General features: G+C 40.1%; 1 protein-coding gene across 4 annotated transcripts in view; it reads right to left on the bottom strand.

Moving 5' to 3' along the window:
* Positions 1–10,398, bottom strand: part of LOC116063150 (RAC-beta serine/threonine-protein kinase-like) — a 35,926-nt gene extending 25,528 nt beyond the window's left edge. Inside the window, exons 1-5 of one of the 4 annotated variants that reach the window (XM_031318004.2) lie at positions 10,126–10,398; positions 5,798–5,959; positions 5,475–5,603; positions 1,632–1,743; positions 1,294–1,444 (exon numbers count right to left, since the gene is read on the bottom strand). In XM_031318004.2, coding sequence (XP_031173864.1) covers positions 1,294–1,444; positions 1,632–1,743; positions 5,475–5,603; positions 5,798–5,843 — 438 coding nt within the window. In that variant the 5' untranslated portion in view covers positions 5,844–5,959; positions 10,126–10,398. Of the gene's footprint in view, positions 1–1,293; positions 1,445–1,631; positions 1,744–5,474; positions 5,604–5,797; positions 5,960–9,208; positions 9,258–10,125 lie in introns of those variants that run through there. The other 3 variants (XM_031318005.2, XM_031318006.2, XM_031318007.2) reach the window with 3 other exon arrangements.
* Between the last annotated feature and the right edge of the window lie 5,226 nt (positions 10,399–15,624).

Raw genomic sequence — 15,624 nt, 5'->3', positions numbered from 1 at the left:
TTCTTTTACAACTAATAAGACATATGTCATATCTCTTTTCAGAAAAGCTTTCATAAAATTGAAATGTGCAATAATAAGTTGTTTGCACGAGTTGTTCATATTCCAAGTCTGCCATACCCCTAAATCCTACACACTGATTCTTTAACCATACCTGCAAACTCAGAAGGGCTGAAAAAGGTGACACCTTTTTAAAAATACTTATTACATATCCAATCTGTACATTTAATATTAATTTTGTGAAACAAGGACCTTAAGCACTCATTCTTTGAAAAGTACACAACAGGTGTCAAAGGATGAAAATCTCATTCTGAAGGAAAGCATTTCATTCTCACGATATTAGACCGTTATGTGAGACAGCAAATGCAAGATGATCTGCAGCTTAAGTCCAAAGCATCACGTAAACCCAACAAACATCCATTAGACATAATTTTTAATCTCAGCCTATTGATCCAAAGTGCAGCAGATCAAATAAATGAACAACTTTTGAATTAAAATAGTTTCTACTGGATGATACCTGCCAGGTCATATGGTGAAAATAAATTACAAATATACTTTACTTGAGCAAAAGAGTAAAGGTAATCCAGCTCACTGTCTGAAGTTAAACAGACAACTTGTCATTAGATATATTATTTTCTAACTCTCCCTACCTCCCTTTTGACAAACTTTGCACCCTGATTTTCAACATTTAGCTAATGTTTCTGGGCTTTGAGATGAATATCGCAGAAATCACGCAGTGATTGAGACCCTTCAGCCTATTAAGGTGCATTTGGAGCACACTGTCAGTACTCATATTTTAAGATTAACATTATGTAGTTTGTCATGTAAGTTAGTAAACGTTTAGGCAACTATTTTACTATGTTGATTAGTTGTTGCAGCCCTACAAACCATTCCCTATTTACTTCTGTCACGGTAGCCTGCTGCGATGACACAGTGCTGCCACGGTACTTTTTCAGGTCCCCAAACACCGCTGATTTTGATGAACATATAATCATGATGATCAAATCTCATAAATGCACAAGTTTGTTGAGTTATTGTTATTTTTGGCCAACATCAGTGAAACACTCTATAATAGTCTCACTTTAACGCATGGACATCATGAGGCAGTTAATGGTCCCAATGTTCTGCTTTGCTGGCTTCACAGTACCGTAATGTCAAAATCTCAAAATACAACATCATCTTTTGTGTTTTGAAATGTCTTTGCAAAGAAAAAACTACACATTGCCAAAATGTCTTTTGGATCAGCTCAAACTTGAGCTCACTATCTTCTAAGTCCCTAATAACTGATCGTCTCACCACTTTGGAGCGGTTCTTGGACATCAACACCTCCATCTCCTCCAGGCTGCTTTCGCTGGGTGAGCCGAACATATCCATTGGTTCATCCTCCTCTTGTTCCCGCATCTTCAGACTATTTGCCACTGACTGGATTGCCCGCATCCACTCCTCTCTGAGAAGCAAAAATACCAAATATTGTCAGACACTACATCCAACTAATACACCAAGTTTTGGAGTTTTTTACAGAAACGCCACTGAATGCCATTTAAGCAATCAGTTAACCGTTTTTACCATAGTTTGACACAACCGTAGTAGAAAAATGGCAGCTTGCCTGATATAATATTTTACCCTGTTCTTACCTCTCCTCATTGCTGTCCACGTGAAAGGTGCGTTCAATGACAGTGGTCCACTGTAAGCAACGAATGACGAATGTGTTGGGCCGGGGTCTTTCAGTCTTCATTAACTGGCACTCTGTGAAAAACAAAATTTAAGTCCGTTACACACCGGAGATGTGACAAATTAACGACATGAAAATGCGAAATAATCGCCTTCAAATATTTTGCATCAAAACTATTCACACAGCAGTGATGCGAATTTGCGACAGTTTTCGATGGAAGTTTCTAATAATCGCGCCAGCTCATCTACGATGTCGGTGGGACAGTTTGAGGTCCTCCTGGGGATGCTGCTAAAGCGAGAAAGAGAAAGTGGAGCAGAGGAGAATTAACGTTTAGCAGTAAGGAATATCAAGTGAATGTACAGTAGCTAGAGTCCACAGTTTGAGCACAAATGCTGCAGCTCCTGAAAACCAACGGAGGTGTCCCATGTCTTGTTTCCCCGGCTGCTGAGTGGAGTGACAATGATTAGCTCTGGAGACTCCAGCCCCGTCTCCCCCCGTTCTGTGTGATCACGGTCGGGAAGCCAAAGCAGGCAAAGCTAACACTAAGCTACTGTAAGCTATTCATTGATTTTCCTTTTAGCAAAATACAGTAGTATTACAATAGTAATACAGTTTGCCACCTATACAGTCTATGGTTCGGACAGTTGAGTCTCTTCACATTTCTTTGTATTATAATAAGTAAACAACACAGCGTGACTGGTTGATGTTTTTATACGTGATGCGAAAGCTCAGAAAATTGCACGAAAAAAACTTGCCCGGTGTGAAAAGGCCTTGACACTTAAACTTAAACAAACTGCAAAGACTAAAGCCGACGGCCAACTACCACGTCCGTTCTGCGCCTGCGTGAGCGGGCTAACTCTCCATGCCAGCAGGCGGCGGTAATCTATTCGTCATTCTAAAAGGGAAAACAGATACAAACGTTGCTATGATACCTACGACAAACAGCGTTTGCCTGAATCAGTAGCGGCAGAACCAAACAGTAGTTTATTTTGGTATGTGTCGGTATATGTTGAATTTTTAAAAGACATGTTTATGTTGAAATAAATAGTATCACGTTGTAAATAGGTTTGCCATCTTATGGACATAATGTGCAAAAATAGATATTCCAATCGTTCAAACCTATGTGTTTTTTTAGAAGGAACATTCAAATGTAGAGCCTTGAGCCTGGGTCTGTCCGAGGTTTCTGCCTAAAAGGTAGTTTTTCCTCGCGTACCAAATGCTTGCTCATTACCTGCGTGAAGCTGGCCCCCCATGTCATCAATAAATCATTAAAAACACTGCTATTCGTTTGTGCCGGTTTGTGCCGTAAAAATTATCGTTTGTGCTGTTAAGGGTTTTAAGTAATTCAACTTCACATTTTCTGGCCAGTGACCATCACCCAGCCCCCCATTAACCTCTAAATCTCCCCAAAATGGTCTCAATCGTTTGTGCTACGTTTGTGCTGATTAGTGCTGTTAAAACAAACATCTGTGCTACTATGTTTTTTAAGTTATAACGCTTTATAGGTTACACGCGTGACGTCACCCAGCCCCCCATTAATGTCCAAATCTCCCCAAAATGGTCTCAATCGTTTGTGCTACCTTTGTGCTGATTTGTGCCGTTAAAAGAAACATTTGTGCTATTTCAGTTTTTACGTTATCAGGCTTGTTACACGGCTACTATTTGCACTGTAAAGGCTTCTGACACCAGCCATCACTCCCATGAACGGGACATTCTAAAACGCTTAACATGAAAAAGCTTAACGTGTTCATGAACACTTAAGCCTGTCAAAAAACTAAACCGATATCCAACAATTATAGAAGTTATCTCACGTTAATGTTTTTTTCTTCATTGGCGCCTATGGCGAGGAAAAAGCTTAACGTGGTTTAATGTACCTAAACAACGATCAATCATCATGAAATGTCTCTCTCATATTGCTCCTCATAACCACTGAAAACTGTCAAAAAATTTAACCCAAAGTCTGTATGGACGTTATCTGACATTAAGCGTTTCTGCTTCATTAAGGCTATTGTAAGGAAAAATGTCCCGTTCATGGAAGTGATGGCTGGTGTCAGAAGCCTTTGCAGCGCAAATAGTAGCCGTGTAACAAATAAAGCCTTATAACGTAAAAACCGAAGTAGCACAAATGTTTCTTTTAACGGCACAAATCAGCACAAACGTAGCACAAACAATTGAGACCATTCTGGGGAGATTCGGACATTAATTGGGGGCTGGGTGACGTCACGCGTGTAACCTATAAAGCGTTATAACTTAAAAAACATAGTAGCACAAATGTTTTTTTTAACAGCACAAATCAGCACAAATGTAGCACAAACGATTGAGACCATTTTGGGGAGATTTGGACATTAATGGGGGGCTGGTTGATGTCACTGGCCAGAAAATGTAAAGTTGAATTACTTAAAACCCTTAACCAGGGTAAATTTGTTAGTTAAGGTGGTGGTGGTGGTGGGGGGGGGGGTTCTGTACTACACATCACACTAAATATCAAATTTAAATATATAATTAATACATCTCTGTAGTGCAGACTCTATACTAAACACTACACTAAATATGAAATTTAAATAATAAAAATGAATTAATAAATAACCAGCTTTTCAAAATAACAGTTGCAATGTGCAATTTTAAGCTCAAACTATTTTCAAAAGAAGTGTTTAGGTGTGAACAATTATACTGGCATTGCTCCCATTATCCTCCGTGACACGCTCTCTTCCACTTTGCCTGACAACTCTTCTCCAAAACAAATTGCGCTGAGATAACAGAGCTCAGTCCATAGCTTCACTTTTAACTACGCTAACTAACCGTGTATTGTGAACCGCGTGTAGTGATTAAAAAAAAACAGACAACTGCTGTGTCTCAAAGACTGGGCAACAGCCAGGACGTTGAGAATCCACGCGCGAGAGGTGATGGATAGTTCTAGTCACTTCGTCAAGTATTCACTTCGTTGAAACAAGAGAAGAAAGCCTCACTGATGTGAAGAACAGGACAGAGAAACATATATAAATGCTCTCTGCCCACCGTATGCCAACACTCCGGTAAGTCCACTCACCCCGTCTCTGGCCGGGCATGCCACAGCTGCCCTCACATTTGTTGACAAACTTCGACGCACACGCGATGGTGAAATGGTGATTTATCCCTTTAAATGTGAATAAATGACAGTTACACTCACCGCCAGCAAATGTTCTTTCTGTTGTGATTTGTGGTATCTTGACAACTCGCCATTACCTTGTTTCCTACAGACTGTGTGGATGCTACATTACAGCCACTCAAACAGGACAGAGTAACACGGCAGTTATATATTTTTTTTCTTTAAGACTCCGTTAAGGCGGCATGCGCGTGTTGTTAAGGCGAGCCGCCTAAACTGCAAAGTGCTGCGGGAAACCCTGCTTAACAGCACAAACGATAATTTTACGGCACAAACCGGCACAAATGAATAGCTGCGTTTTTAATAATTTTTGGATGAAATGGGGAGCCAGCTTCACGCAGGTGAAATTGTTGGGTATTTGTAAATGATAGAGTGCGGTCTAGACCTACTCTATCTGTAAAGTGTCCTGAGATAAATCTTGTTGAGATTTGACACTATAAATAAAATGTCATTTAATTCAAATGTCATTTTTGGCCAGTTTTGGCAGCTTTATGTGTATTGGATTGATCAGATGAGATGAAAAATGAGAAGCTGAGGATGTTAACATGGGGGATAAAACTCTATGGAACTCAAAACAGCAAACTAGCTATGAAAAGCAGAAAGTGATGGTTATCAAGAAAACGCAATTTTTCAGAGTTATGTTTTACCATCAGGAGGACTGACCTGCCACTGAGAAGTTGTTGAGTGGTGGTGAAGTCTGGTCGTTTAGATCAGGCTTCTCCTTGTAGCCAATGAAGGAACCATCACTCTTCAGGATAAAATACCTGGGCCTCCATGTTTTGATATATTCACCTTGGTCACAAAAGGGGATGCAATTTTGAGTACATATAATAACTGGCATTTAAGATGAAGTCTTTAGCTCAATCTGACATCTATATTTAATCATTCTAAATGTTGATCAAATTGAGCCAATGGGTTTCCATTCATTACTCTTTCACTGTAAATTATTTGCATGATAATACCATACTGATCCTAATGCCCCTTACCTCTTTTGTGAAGCCAGCCCTCTCTGACTACATTAACTTCATTCATGATGAAAGATGTGTTTCAGAGAGGGTCAGGAACAGAAGGTCGGGGAGGGGAACAGTGGATTTCTCGCTTGGCCTGTTCAAGTCTTAGTTACGGTTATCAAACCAGAACAGCACCTGCTGAATGAAACAAGCAGTACAAAGAAAATCAAGGACCATCTTCAAATACTTTCAAAAACAGCAATTGGACTTTAGTCAACAGCAGTTACAGAGGGTGAATTTGAATCAGTACTTGCAAAAAAAAAGGAACGTAAGAATAAGGTGCGAAATTAGTGACTGATGACGTCTTAAAGTAGGTGGGAACATTAGAGTTGCCTTGTTAAACAACCATATTGCCTGACTCAGGCAGAAATTAATGTTCGCAGGTAATGTATTAAAGTTTCATTCACATTACGTTTAGAAGCGTTTAGTAATTTATGTCATGTAATTCTAATGAAAAACTGTTTCCCACATAATTAAATTATATTTAAGTGGTAAGTGCCTGGTTAGCGAGCAAGCTCTAACTTAACTACGCTGCGTGTATCTGCCGTTGGTTGATTCGTAATGTTAGCTAATTAAGTAATTTGCAAACGGCATGCTAGCAAATTTACCAGCCAGATCAGCCCCGGGAATCTGAACGAATTAGAGCTGACACTATCATGCCGGATCAGCAAACGTTCCCTTACTGCCGTTAGCGCTGCGGCTGCCCTCTACAGGTGTCTCTATTAGTGTTATGTGGAAATATAATTTTTACATTGTTATTATAAGTGCACTGTATACATGCCCAGGGACAACAGATGGAAATTAGCATTGAAAATGTTAATGTCTCCTATTGATTCTAAATAACATAATAAAATAATAATATGCCATAGTATGTTATCACTTTGTTCGAGTGTTTATCGACCATACAGACTGAAACTCAATTATCTAAAATATTTGTGAGAAAAGCAAATACACCAAATAATAATTAAGAACCAAATGTTATATCTAATGTATATGTTATAATTTATTCACAAGTCTGTCAAAGAGAGACGGTAGCTCTCTGCCCTATCAGACGCTGCTCTCCCTCGCCTCTTCCCTCACCACTGGCCACTGCTGTGTAAAGTGAGACCTCCGCCGGCCAAGCTGGCTACTTCTGGTTTGGCACTGCACTAACCTGAATGGGGATTAAATGATTTAATCATGCAGCTCTTCTAGACTTTCCAAATGTCATCGGACCGAATGGCTCAAATTCTGATAGTAAACAAGTAATTTTGTGGGGGTTGCGATGCTCAAAGAAAATTAGCCACAGATGTCTCTTGTAAGTCTATGGGAAAAGTCTTTTTGGGCCAGAAGGCATCACGATGGGCCAGGAGTTGCTATTCCACTGATGGCCACTATGTTGACTGGGGGTGTGGGCGAAATTCAAACTTACTGTACTGTACAGACTCAATCACAATGTCCCTTACATACAATTTAACAGCTCTGAGCCAACAGGAGAGGAACAACTGGATGTACTCTCATCTCATTCATCTAAAATGCATGTTTGATGCTTCCAAATGTCAACACTTTCACTAATGTTAGCTTGGAGACCTAATTTACCTGTTGGGCCCCAGACTAAAGCGGGATTTGTGGTTCTGCGGGGGCTCTACGCAGAGACTACGCCATAGCCTAAGTAAGTGGCCTGAGGTTTATTCTTGTGCACTGGTGAATCATTCTAGCTTATCTCTTAATAGAATAGCAGAGCGGGCATGTGTGTATGCATGGGGAGGGTGTGGTATAGCAAGTAAAGGCTGATTTATGGATCTGCGGAGGCTTCACACAGAGCTTCCGCCGTAGCCTTCATAAATGGTCTGTAATTTATACTTGTGCATTGGTGTGTGCGTCAATCTCTTTAAGAGAATAGAGGGTTAGAGGGTTACCCTCTCCTTGATTTCATGTTTTTTATGGAGAAGGGAAAGCCGAAAACGACTCGGGGGGGAAATGCAACGTAACCAAGCCACGGCCGAGCGACGTGCGCCGCCGGGACGTGTAGTTTTTTTTTGTTGAGAGGTGCCCCTCAGGCTACAGCGTAGGGTCCACCGTATGGTCGGTATCTTTCACATACCTACCCATGGCGTTGATTTAATGCAGAAGCATACATCGGCCTTAAGACAGTGACAGGGATTAGCTTTGAAAAGCTGTAGCAGGAAAGGTTAACCATCTCCTTGATTTCATCATGTTTACGGAGGAGAACCAGGAACAATTTGCTGTTTAAAACACTAATTATGGTTTACAAAGACACTAGCAAAGCAACACAGTACATAAAATAAGCAGAGAGGTAATGAAAAATAGATTGGACCACCATATTTAACTTTATATCTTTAAACCTTACAGTTACGGCTGAAAATTACAACAGACAGTGCTCTGGCCACAAAAGATGACGTTTCACAAGGACACGAACTCCTCTCACTAATATGAATCATAACAATAAATGTAACAGAGATCACCCGACTTAAGGTCTTAAATTTAATCACCTGTCCTTAACAGACACACTAAAAACAGAAATAACATTTAAATAGCAGAAATATGAAACACATTCAAATGAAGTATTTCAGTTTCAACATAACACTCAGTTATTGTGAGCTGGGCGATATGGAGAAAATCAAATATCACATTTTTAACGAAATACATCGATTTCAATATTTCGGCGATATTGATGCTTTGACAAAATATTTACACAATGAGATTTTCGATAAATAATCATTAGTAATGTGGATACAATGACTAAGTGGGTAAAGGCAAATAATAGAACAGCTTGAACAGTCAGCAAATTACATCACTTTACTGGAATGTACCCTTTAAAAACAGGAAAAGACAACACTTGGGTCATACTGCGATATTACGATGTCCAAAATGTATGACGATATCTAGCATACAATATCGATATAATGTCCAGCCCTAGTTTATGGTAATTGTTATCTAATGGTGACATCTTAACAGATGGATAAAACTGAGTCATTGCTTGCCTCTTTGCTGTCCACTCATATGGACAGAAAACGACAAAAAACGTATTTATAAACATAAAAATGTAACGCTAGTCACGCCAATCTGCATTATTTAGCCGCACGTGAAAACATAGCTTAGCTAGCTATGGTCGGATCATATTCCGTGTCAGCATATATAAAACACATTGTACGGCAGTTAAGATGTCAACATTTAACATCGGCTCATATAATGCCGTCCTACACCAATAAAATTATTCGACGGCAAACAGTGTGAGTCTTAACTGAAATTTGAGCTATCACTGATATCAAGGGACATTTGGCTAGTACATCAGCTGTAGCCAGAATTGAGCCAGAAATAACGTAAAAGCACCTCTGCAAAAACTGTACCACATTTCTATATTATGTCCGACAAGCGTGTACCTACCCCGTGTTTCGTTTGTGATCTGGCTTTTGAACAGAGCAAGGTAACGTTACTGCATGGAGAAGAGCTTACTTTAAACTAATGTAATGTTACATTAACACTTAGCTAGCTAACGTTAACGCTACTGGAAAAGATAACGTTATGGCTTACGTTAGAGATTAAGAATACATTTACGTAGTAGAAAATCTAGTTCAATGTTCGGTTTTACCAACCAAATAACACGATCAATTTTAGCTAATCTCGTTGTTGTCGTTAGCTGTTTTGCTAGCCTGCCATTTAACGTTGGCACTGGTGAGTTACTGGTTAGCTAGTTAACGTTAGCTGTTAGCACGCTGACAGCTGTTAGTTGTATGCTAACCGTGATGCATTCACTGCTCTGTCAACGAACCGTTTACGGGACATTAAGTTGATAAATGTAAATCTACTTAATAACAAACAACAAACATCGACAATGAAACTATATATAACATTACTGTGCACCTGAAACACCAACACACCAATTAATAATTCTTGAATTTGAAATAACTTTTTATGTAGTTTAAGATAATGTAGCTAACTTTGCCAATTCACCTTTAAGCTTAACGTTACATATTAGCTAAGTTAGTGTTTGATAGTGACAAAGACACACTTATGCTTTCCATACGCCAACGTACCGTAATGTTACTAACGAGTTTTTTTTTAATCTAACGTTACCATACATTGGAATTGTTTATTATTGACCACTGTCTTACATTAGCGAGTACAGCTAGCTAGCTATGCCTTCTCGTAGCTTACTGATGTAGCCATGCTAATATCGAGGTAACGTTAGTAAAAAAAAATATATATGTATATTTTTATTAGCTATTAGTTACAGGCTACTCATTTTTATCTCGTAATCCAATATATTTTACACAACAAGATTTAAGGCACATTCCACTGACTTTATCCCACGTTGCTCTCGTTTGAATGCAGTTTTGACAGGCTAGCTAGATCCACCAGAGCAGGCCATCCATCCAAAAACGCCATGGACTCTTCTTCTTCTTTTAATTTCCGGCAGTCTAGATGCCCTTACGGCACATTGCTGCCGCCCACAGGGCAACATATATTCCCATTTAGTATCCTATTTCCATAGGAAAATTCGGTTGTCTTGATGAATTCTAGGACAGCTTTAATGGTCCTAGGTTGGTTCTCTGTAGGATTTAAGAGGTTTTTCAATGATATTGGTTTTGTGTCCAGGCTTTTCACTGCTGCATACAGTCTCTTTTTTCTGTGAATCCAGTGCATTCCATTAGGCTAGTAGATGTTTATGTCTGTTGCTGTTTAGATAGATAGATAGATAGATAGATAGATAGATAGATAGATAGATAGATAGATAGATAGATACTTTATTCATCCCGAGGGAAATTGTACATGTTCCACAAAGCCCATCTTCATGCTTTCCTTTTTTTTTTTTTCAAGTCCCATGCCATTCCACAATGCCTTAGCCTCAGCCTGGTCATCATAACTGTATGTCTTCTTTCCTTCCCCAAATAACAATGGCCCTTTATCACACTTTTCTGAATGCTGTAATAATGCCACCCCTTCTTTCCCCTCGCCCACTCCTACTGCCACACAGCCATGATGCTTTTATTAATGAAGGACATACACTCAGTTGACCCTAACTTCACTCTCAAGTCAGCCTCCCTTTTTAATGCCCTTTTTGCTGCCCCATCAGCAAGCTCATCCCCCTCTATCCCCACATGGGCTGGCACCCACAGGAACTGACTCTCCTGCCTGATTCTGAATAATGTTGTTAAAAGCTCTACCATGAGATCAGACCTGGCTGGCTCCAAACTTTCCTTCTGTCAGTGTCATCAAAATTGATGCAGAGTCTGAGCATATCACTGCTCTCCCTGGTTTTAACTCCTCTACCCACCGCAGAGCCCGTATTATAGCCATCAACCCTGTTGTATATACTAAAAAACCCTCAGACAGTCGCTACATTTTATTATCTCCAAATGTGGGATGTAAAATGCCAACCCTGAATTCCCAGTTTTCGGGTCTTGGGCCCCGTTTGTATAAATTTTGATGTACTGTCCCCAGGTGTTCCTTAGCCTTTCCCCAATTATTTCACCATACGCTGCAGTGCTCTTATGTGATTTTCTTGACTCTAATATAGTAAAATCAATCTCTGGCGTCGGTAAAATCCATGGGGCTGGGCAGTGAACTATAGGGGCAACCCCCTCCTCCCCAAACTCTATCCTCTCCATATTCTTATTTACTTTAAAGATAACAATCCCTCTTCACTTTTTCTCCTCCCCATTCCCAAGCACTTTCCATAGCTTCCATATGTTTTTCCCTTGGTGTCCCCTCAGTTTAGATAAATATTGCAACTTGGATCTTCTAATTCCCAATGGGGTCCCCCCCATTTCTACAAGTAAGGACGGATTTGGGGTGGTACGGAAGGCCCCACAAACGACTCTCTATGCTCTTGCCTGCACTACATCCAGTCTCTTGAAAACTGATTTAGCTGCCGTGCCATAACATAAATACACATAATCTAATCTCGATCTGACCATTGCCCTGTAAATCATCAATTGTGTATCCTGGCCATCACCCCACTTCCTGATAGGGACAGCATCACATTTATTACTTTTTAACACTTTTTCACAATGCTTTTTACATGTCAGCCTTTTATCACAAAATACTCCCAATAATTTAAACTCTTTCACTCTCTCAACTGCCTGTCCATACATATCTTAAATCCCCACTTGCTTCCTCAGCCCCTTATTTTATTCAATGCCTCCTGTATTTTCTCTGTTATGTGTTTGACATTTTTGCCTCTTTTCCAAACTGTTCCATCATCTGCCAAACCCCAGTCCAATGTCTTTAAAGATGTAATTTACCATGACATTGAAGAGCACCGGAGTGATTACGCTTCCCTGTGGTGTTCCATTTTCAATGCATGTGGCATCCAATAAAGCCTCTTCCACCCCAACCTGAATTACCGTTTTTTTTAAAAGTCCTGTATCCAGTTAAGCATACACCCTCGTATCCCTGAACCATACAGCTTTATGACTGACGTTCTCAAATACAATTCCGAGTTGTTTGAACTACAGAAATCTGTTTAGAATTATCTTAAGGACGAAGCAAGTAAACTGTGCTGTTTGTTTATTCAGAATGGAATGGATCGCAAATGGATCCGAATGAAGAAACGTAAAAAAAACCTCGACCTTATCTCCCTCAGCCGAATAGTGTGAGTAACGGATCAACGCAGCAACATACTCAAAGCCCTGGAACCATATTGGAGACTTCTTGTCGCGATCACCTAATTAATACTGTCCTTCGCCACGGTCTGCATGCTGACGCACTGGCCGACAACAGTGCTGCAGATGGGGGAGACATGTAGCACAGTTTACCTCACACTCAAGTCAGTGCAGGACATACACCCAGAGCTACGGGAGAAGCCAGAGAGGCATAGCTTTCTCCCCACCAAATAAGGCTAATAAAGTAATTGTGTTGACTTCGGGTCACATTGACCCATTTTCAATTTTTGTTTTATATCAGAAAATATGGGACGTAGAAATAAGCACTGAAAATGTGTAGAAGAAAAATTTAACAATTTGAAACATTGGAAAAAGCAAAAACAAACTGTGAAAAAAAAGGTGTCAAAAACATTGAAAAAAAAGTGTTTTTTTTAGGCTGTCAAAATAATGCGTTAATTTCGATTAATTAATCTGAGAAAAAATAACGTGTTAAAAAAAAAAACGCAGATTAATCCATTCCATATTGAACTTTGACCCAGAGTCGTTCTAGCCACCATTGGACTGTAAAATGAAGGAGGGAGACGAGAATGTGCTGCCTGGATCATTTACTTATAAAAATCTTCTTCCTGAATAGGGTTGGGTACCGAAATCCGGTGCTAATATGGCACAGGTGCCTTCATGACCTGCATCTACCAGACCGAATAGCAACGCGGATTTCGGCACCTCATTTCGGTGCCACTGATATGTCTGCACTTCTCTCGGATGCTCTGAAACAGACGTTAGAGGAAACAGAAACATCGCAGCAGATAACGTTAGCCTACCGCTAGCTAGTAGCTGGATTAAACATGGTTACAATCCTGACAGCTAAACGGTGTAAAGTGCAAAGTGTGACTGTATTTTACTGTAGAGGATTCAACACTGTCACTGCCCGATATGAGTCGAGTGCAGATGTGAGTCGCGCATGCTCAGATTTAAACTGTTTACGGCATAACGTGTCATACTGAAATTTGTGAAATCTATAAAATAATAAACGTTTCTCTTTACATACAATAACAGAAGATGGTAATCATTTCAAAAACGTTGTAGCTGTCTATGACAGTTTGGTTGCTAACGTTAGCTCAAAACGCCATTAAGTGACAGCCTTTATTGTATTTGATTGCTAACTTGTAGCCAGCAGCAGCAGTCATTTCAAAAATGTTTTAGCTATCTATGATTGTTTGATTGCTAACGTTAGCTCGTAGACTGTGCGTTAGCTCAAAAAGCCGTTAGCATCTTGTAGGCTACTTGTCGCAAAGTGAAGCATGCGCGACTCACATCTGCACTCGACTCACATCGGGCAGTGACAACCGGGATGCAATGTGCCGCTACCGTTGTCGGAAAAACACAGAATGAAACTGGTAACCTACAGCCTCGTGGTGCATTCAAAGTTGTTGTTAAAGGCCCTTTTCCCATCTGGTAGTTTTTTCTAGTAGTTTTTCTCATTCAACAGCAATTTACTAGTGAAATAAGTTATTGTTATAGTTATTACATTATTATTAAATAATTTAATTTTGACCATATGGCCTTAGCAATAAACAAGCCTTCTTTAATGTTGCCGACTGTTGTTTAGTACCCTTCTTTTTTTTTCTTTTTAACTTTCTTAAAAAGTATCGGTTAAGGCACCGGGCAAAAATTATGTATGCGATTAATTTAGATTAATTAATCACAGAGTATGTAATTAATTATATAAATTTTTTTAATTGATTGACAGCCCTAGTTTTTTTCAAGGTTGACGGGAAGACAACACAAGGGTTAAAAAAACACAAATGCTTGATCAAGGGCCCCGGCCAGGTCCGGCCTGGCCCGATCATAGCGGTGTAAAATATCGGCATGGTTCGGGCTCGGGCAGAGAATTTAAACTCTAGCGTGAACTCTTTACTATTTTCCTCACTCCTATCTGTGGCCCTCCTTCCTCTCTCCCTCCCTTACACCTGCACCTCCAGCTTCTGCCTCATGAACATGTGCAACTCATCTGGGTCTAGTTCTACCTCCTCAAGAAAAATCAAGTTCAAGTTACTTTATTGTCCCCCAATGGGGCAATTTGTTGTACAGCAGATAGTGTAGTACAAATCACACACAATACAGAGATTGCATACCTTGCAGACATAGTTAAAAACAATAACAGCAGCATCTACCATAATTTTAATAGCATCTGACCTTTTGGTTATATTTCTAGCTTCCCATAACACATCTACCATGAATGCAAGTGACTGTTTTTCCTTTATCTGCATTGTTCCTCTTTTTTTCTGGCAGTGAAGGAACACTAGTCCCCTCTGGACTGTTAGCGTCCCCTGAGCCCTTCACTTTTCTTAAGGCATCTGCATAAGACATGTTCTCTCCAGCTCTAACTTTCTCCACTTCCACAGCTGTTATATGATGCCCACCACACCCCCTGAAAGAAGTTATATGGTTACCATCACAATTGCAACTTTGTTTCCTCAACCTTGTATTGTGCAAAGTCATGGTCCCCCCACACTTTCCACATCTCTAATTCCCTCTACATGCAGCTGCCACATGCCCAAACCGTTGGCACTTGTAACATCGCAATGGAGGACGTCTGTACTCTGTCACCGGGAAACTCATATACCCAATGTATACTCTTGTTGGCATGGTTTCTTGCTTAAATGCCAGCAACACAGCTGTGCCATCTTTTTTAAACCTACGGGCAGACTCAATCTCACCTCCCTGTTTAACTATGGCACTCTCAGTGATTTCAGTGTTAATGTACATTACTCCCTTAACATCTATACCCGCAGGAACAAAGCATTCAAATGGCTTGTTAATTAGATGGTGGACTCTTATAGCATTTGTTTTCTGGCCCTCTTACAGATATTCAGAATATTTCATATTACATTCTCACATTAAGTACATTTCCCATTTTATCCTTTATGTCTTCAGACAGTCTAGAGGGTTTACAGCTTTATCACTCTTATCTTTAAACTTAACACCAAACTTAAATCCTCCTTCATCACCAAACTTTGACATCTTCCTATTGTCTTGGTCCCCGTCACCCTCACTTGATCTATTTGAGCTGTGCCTTTTCTTGCCATCTTCACTCATTTTGTTGCCTTTTCTCTCTTGGCTACCTCCCGAAGCCATCCCAAAGCTATCCCCTCACCGGAGAGCCTGGTTGGATTCAGTCCCAAAGTCCTGCCT

The sequence above is a fragment of the Sander lucioperca genome, chromosome 13 (assembly GCF_008315115.2).
Source record: "Sander lucioperca isolate FBNREF2018 chromosome 13, SLUC_FBN_1.2, whole genome shotgun sequence".
In the NCBI taxonomy this organism is placed as follows: Eukaryota; Metazoa; Chordata; class Actinopteri; order Perciformes; family Percidae; genus Sander; species Sander lucioperca.
Note: the sequence above shows the minus strand (reverse complement) of the source record. Positions and strands in the feature narration are given on the sequence as shown.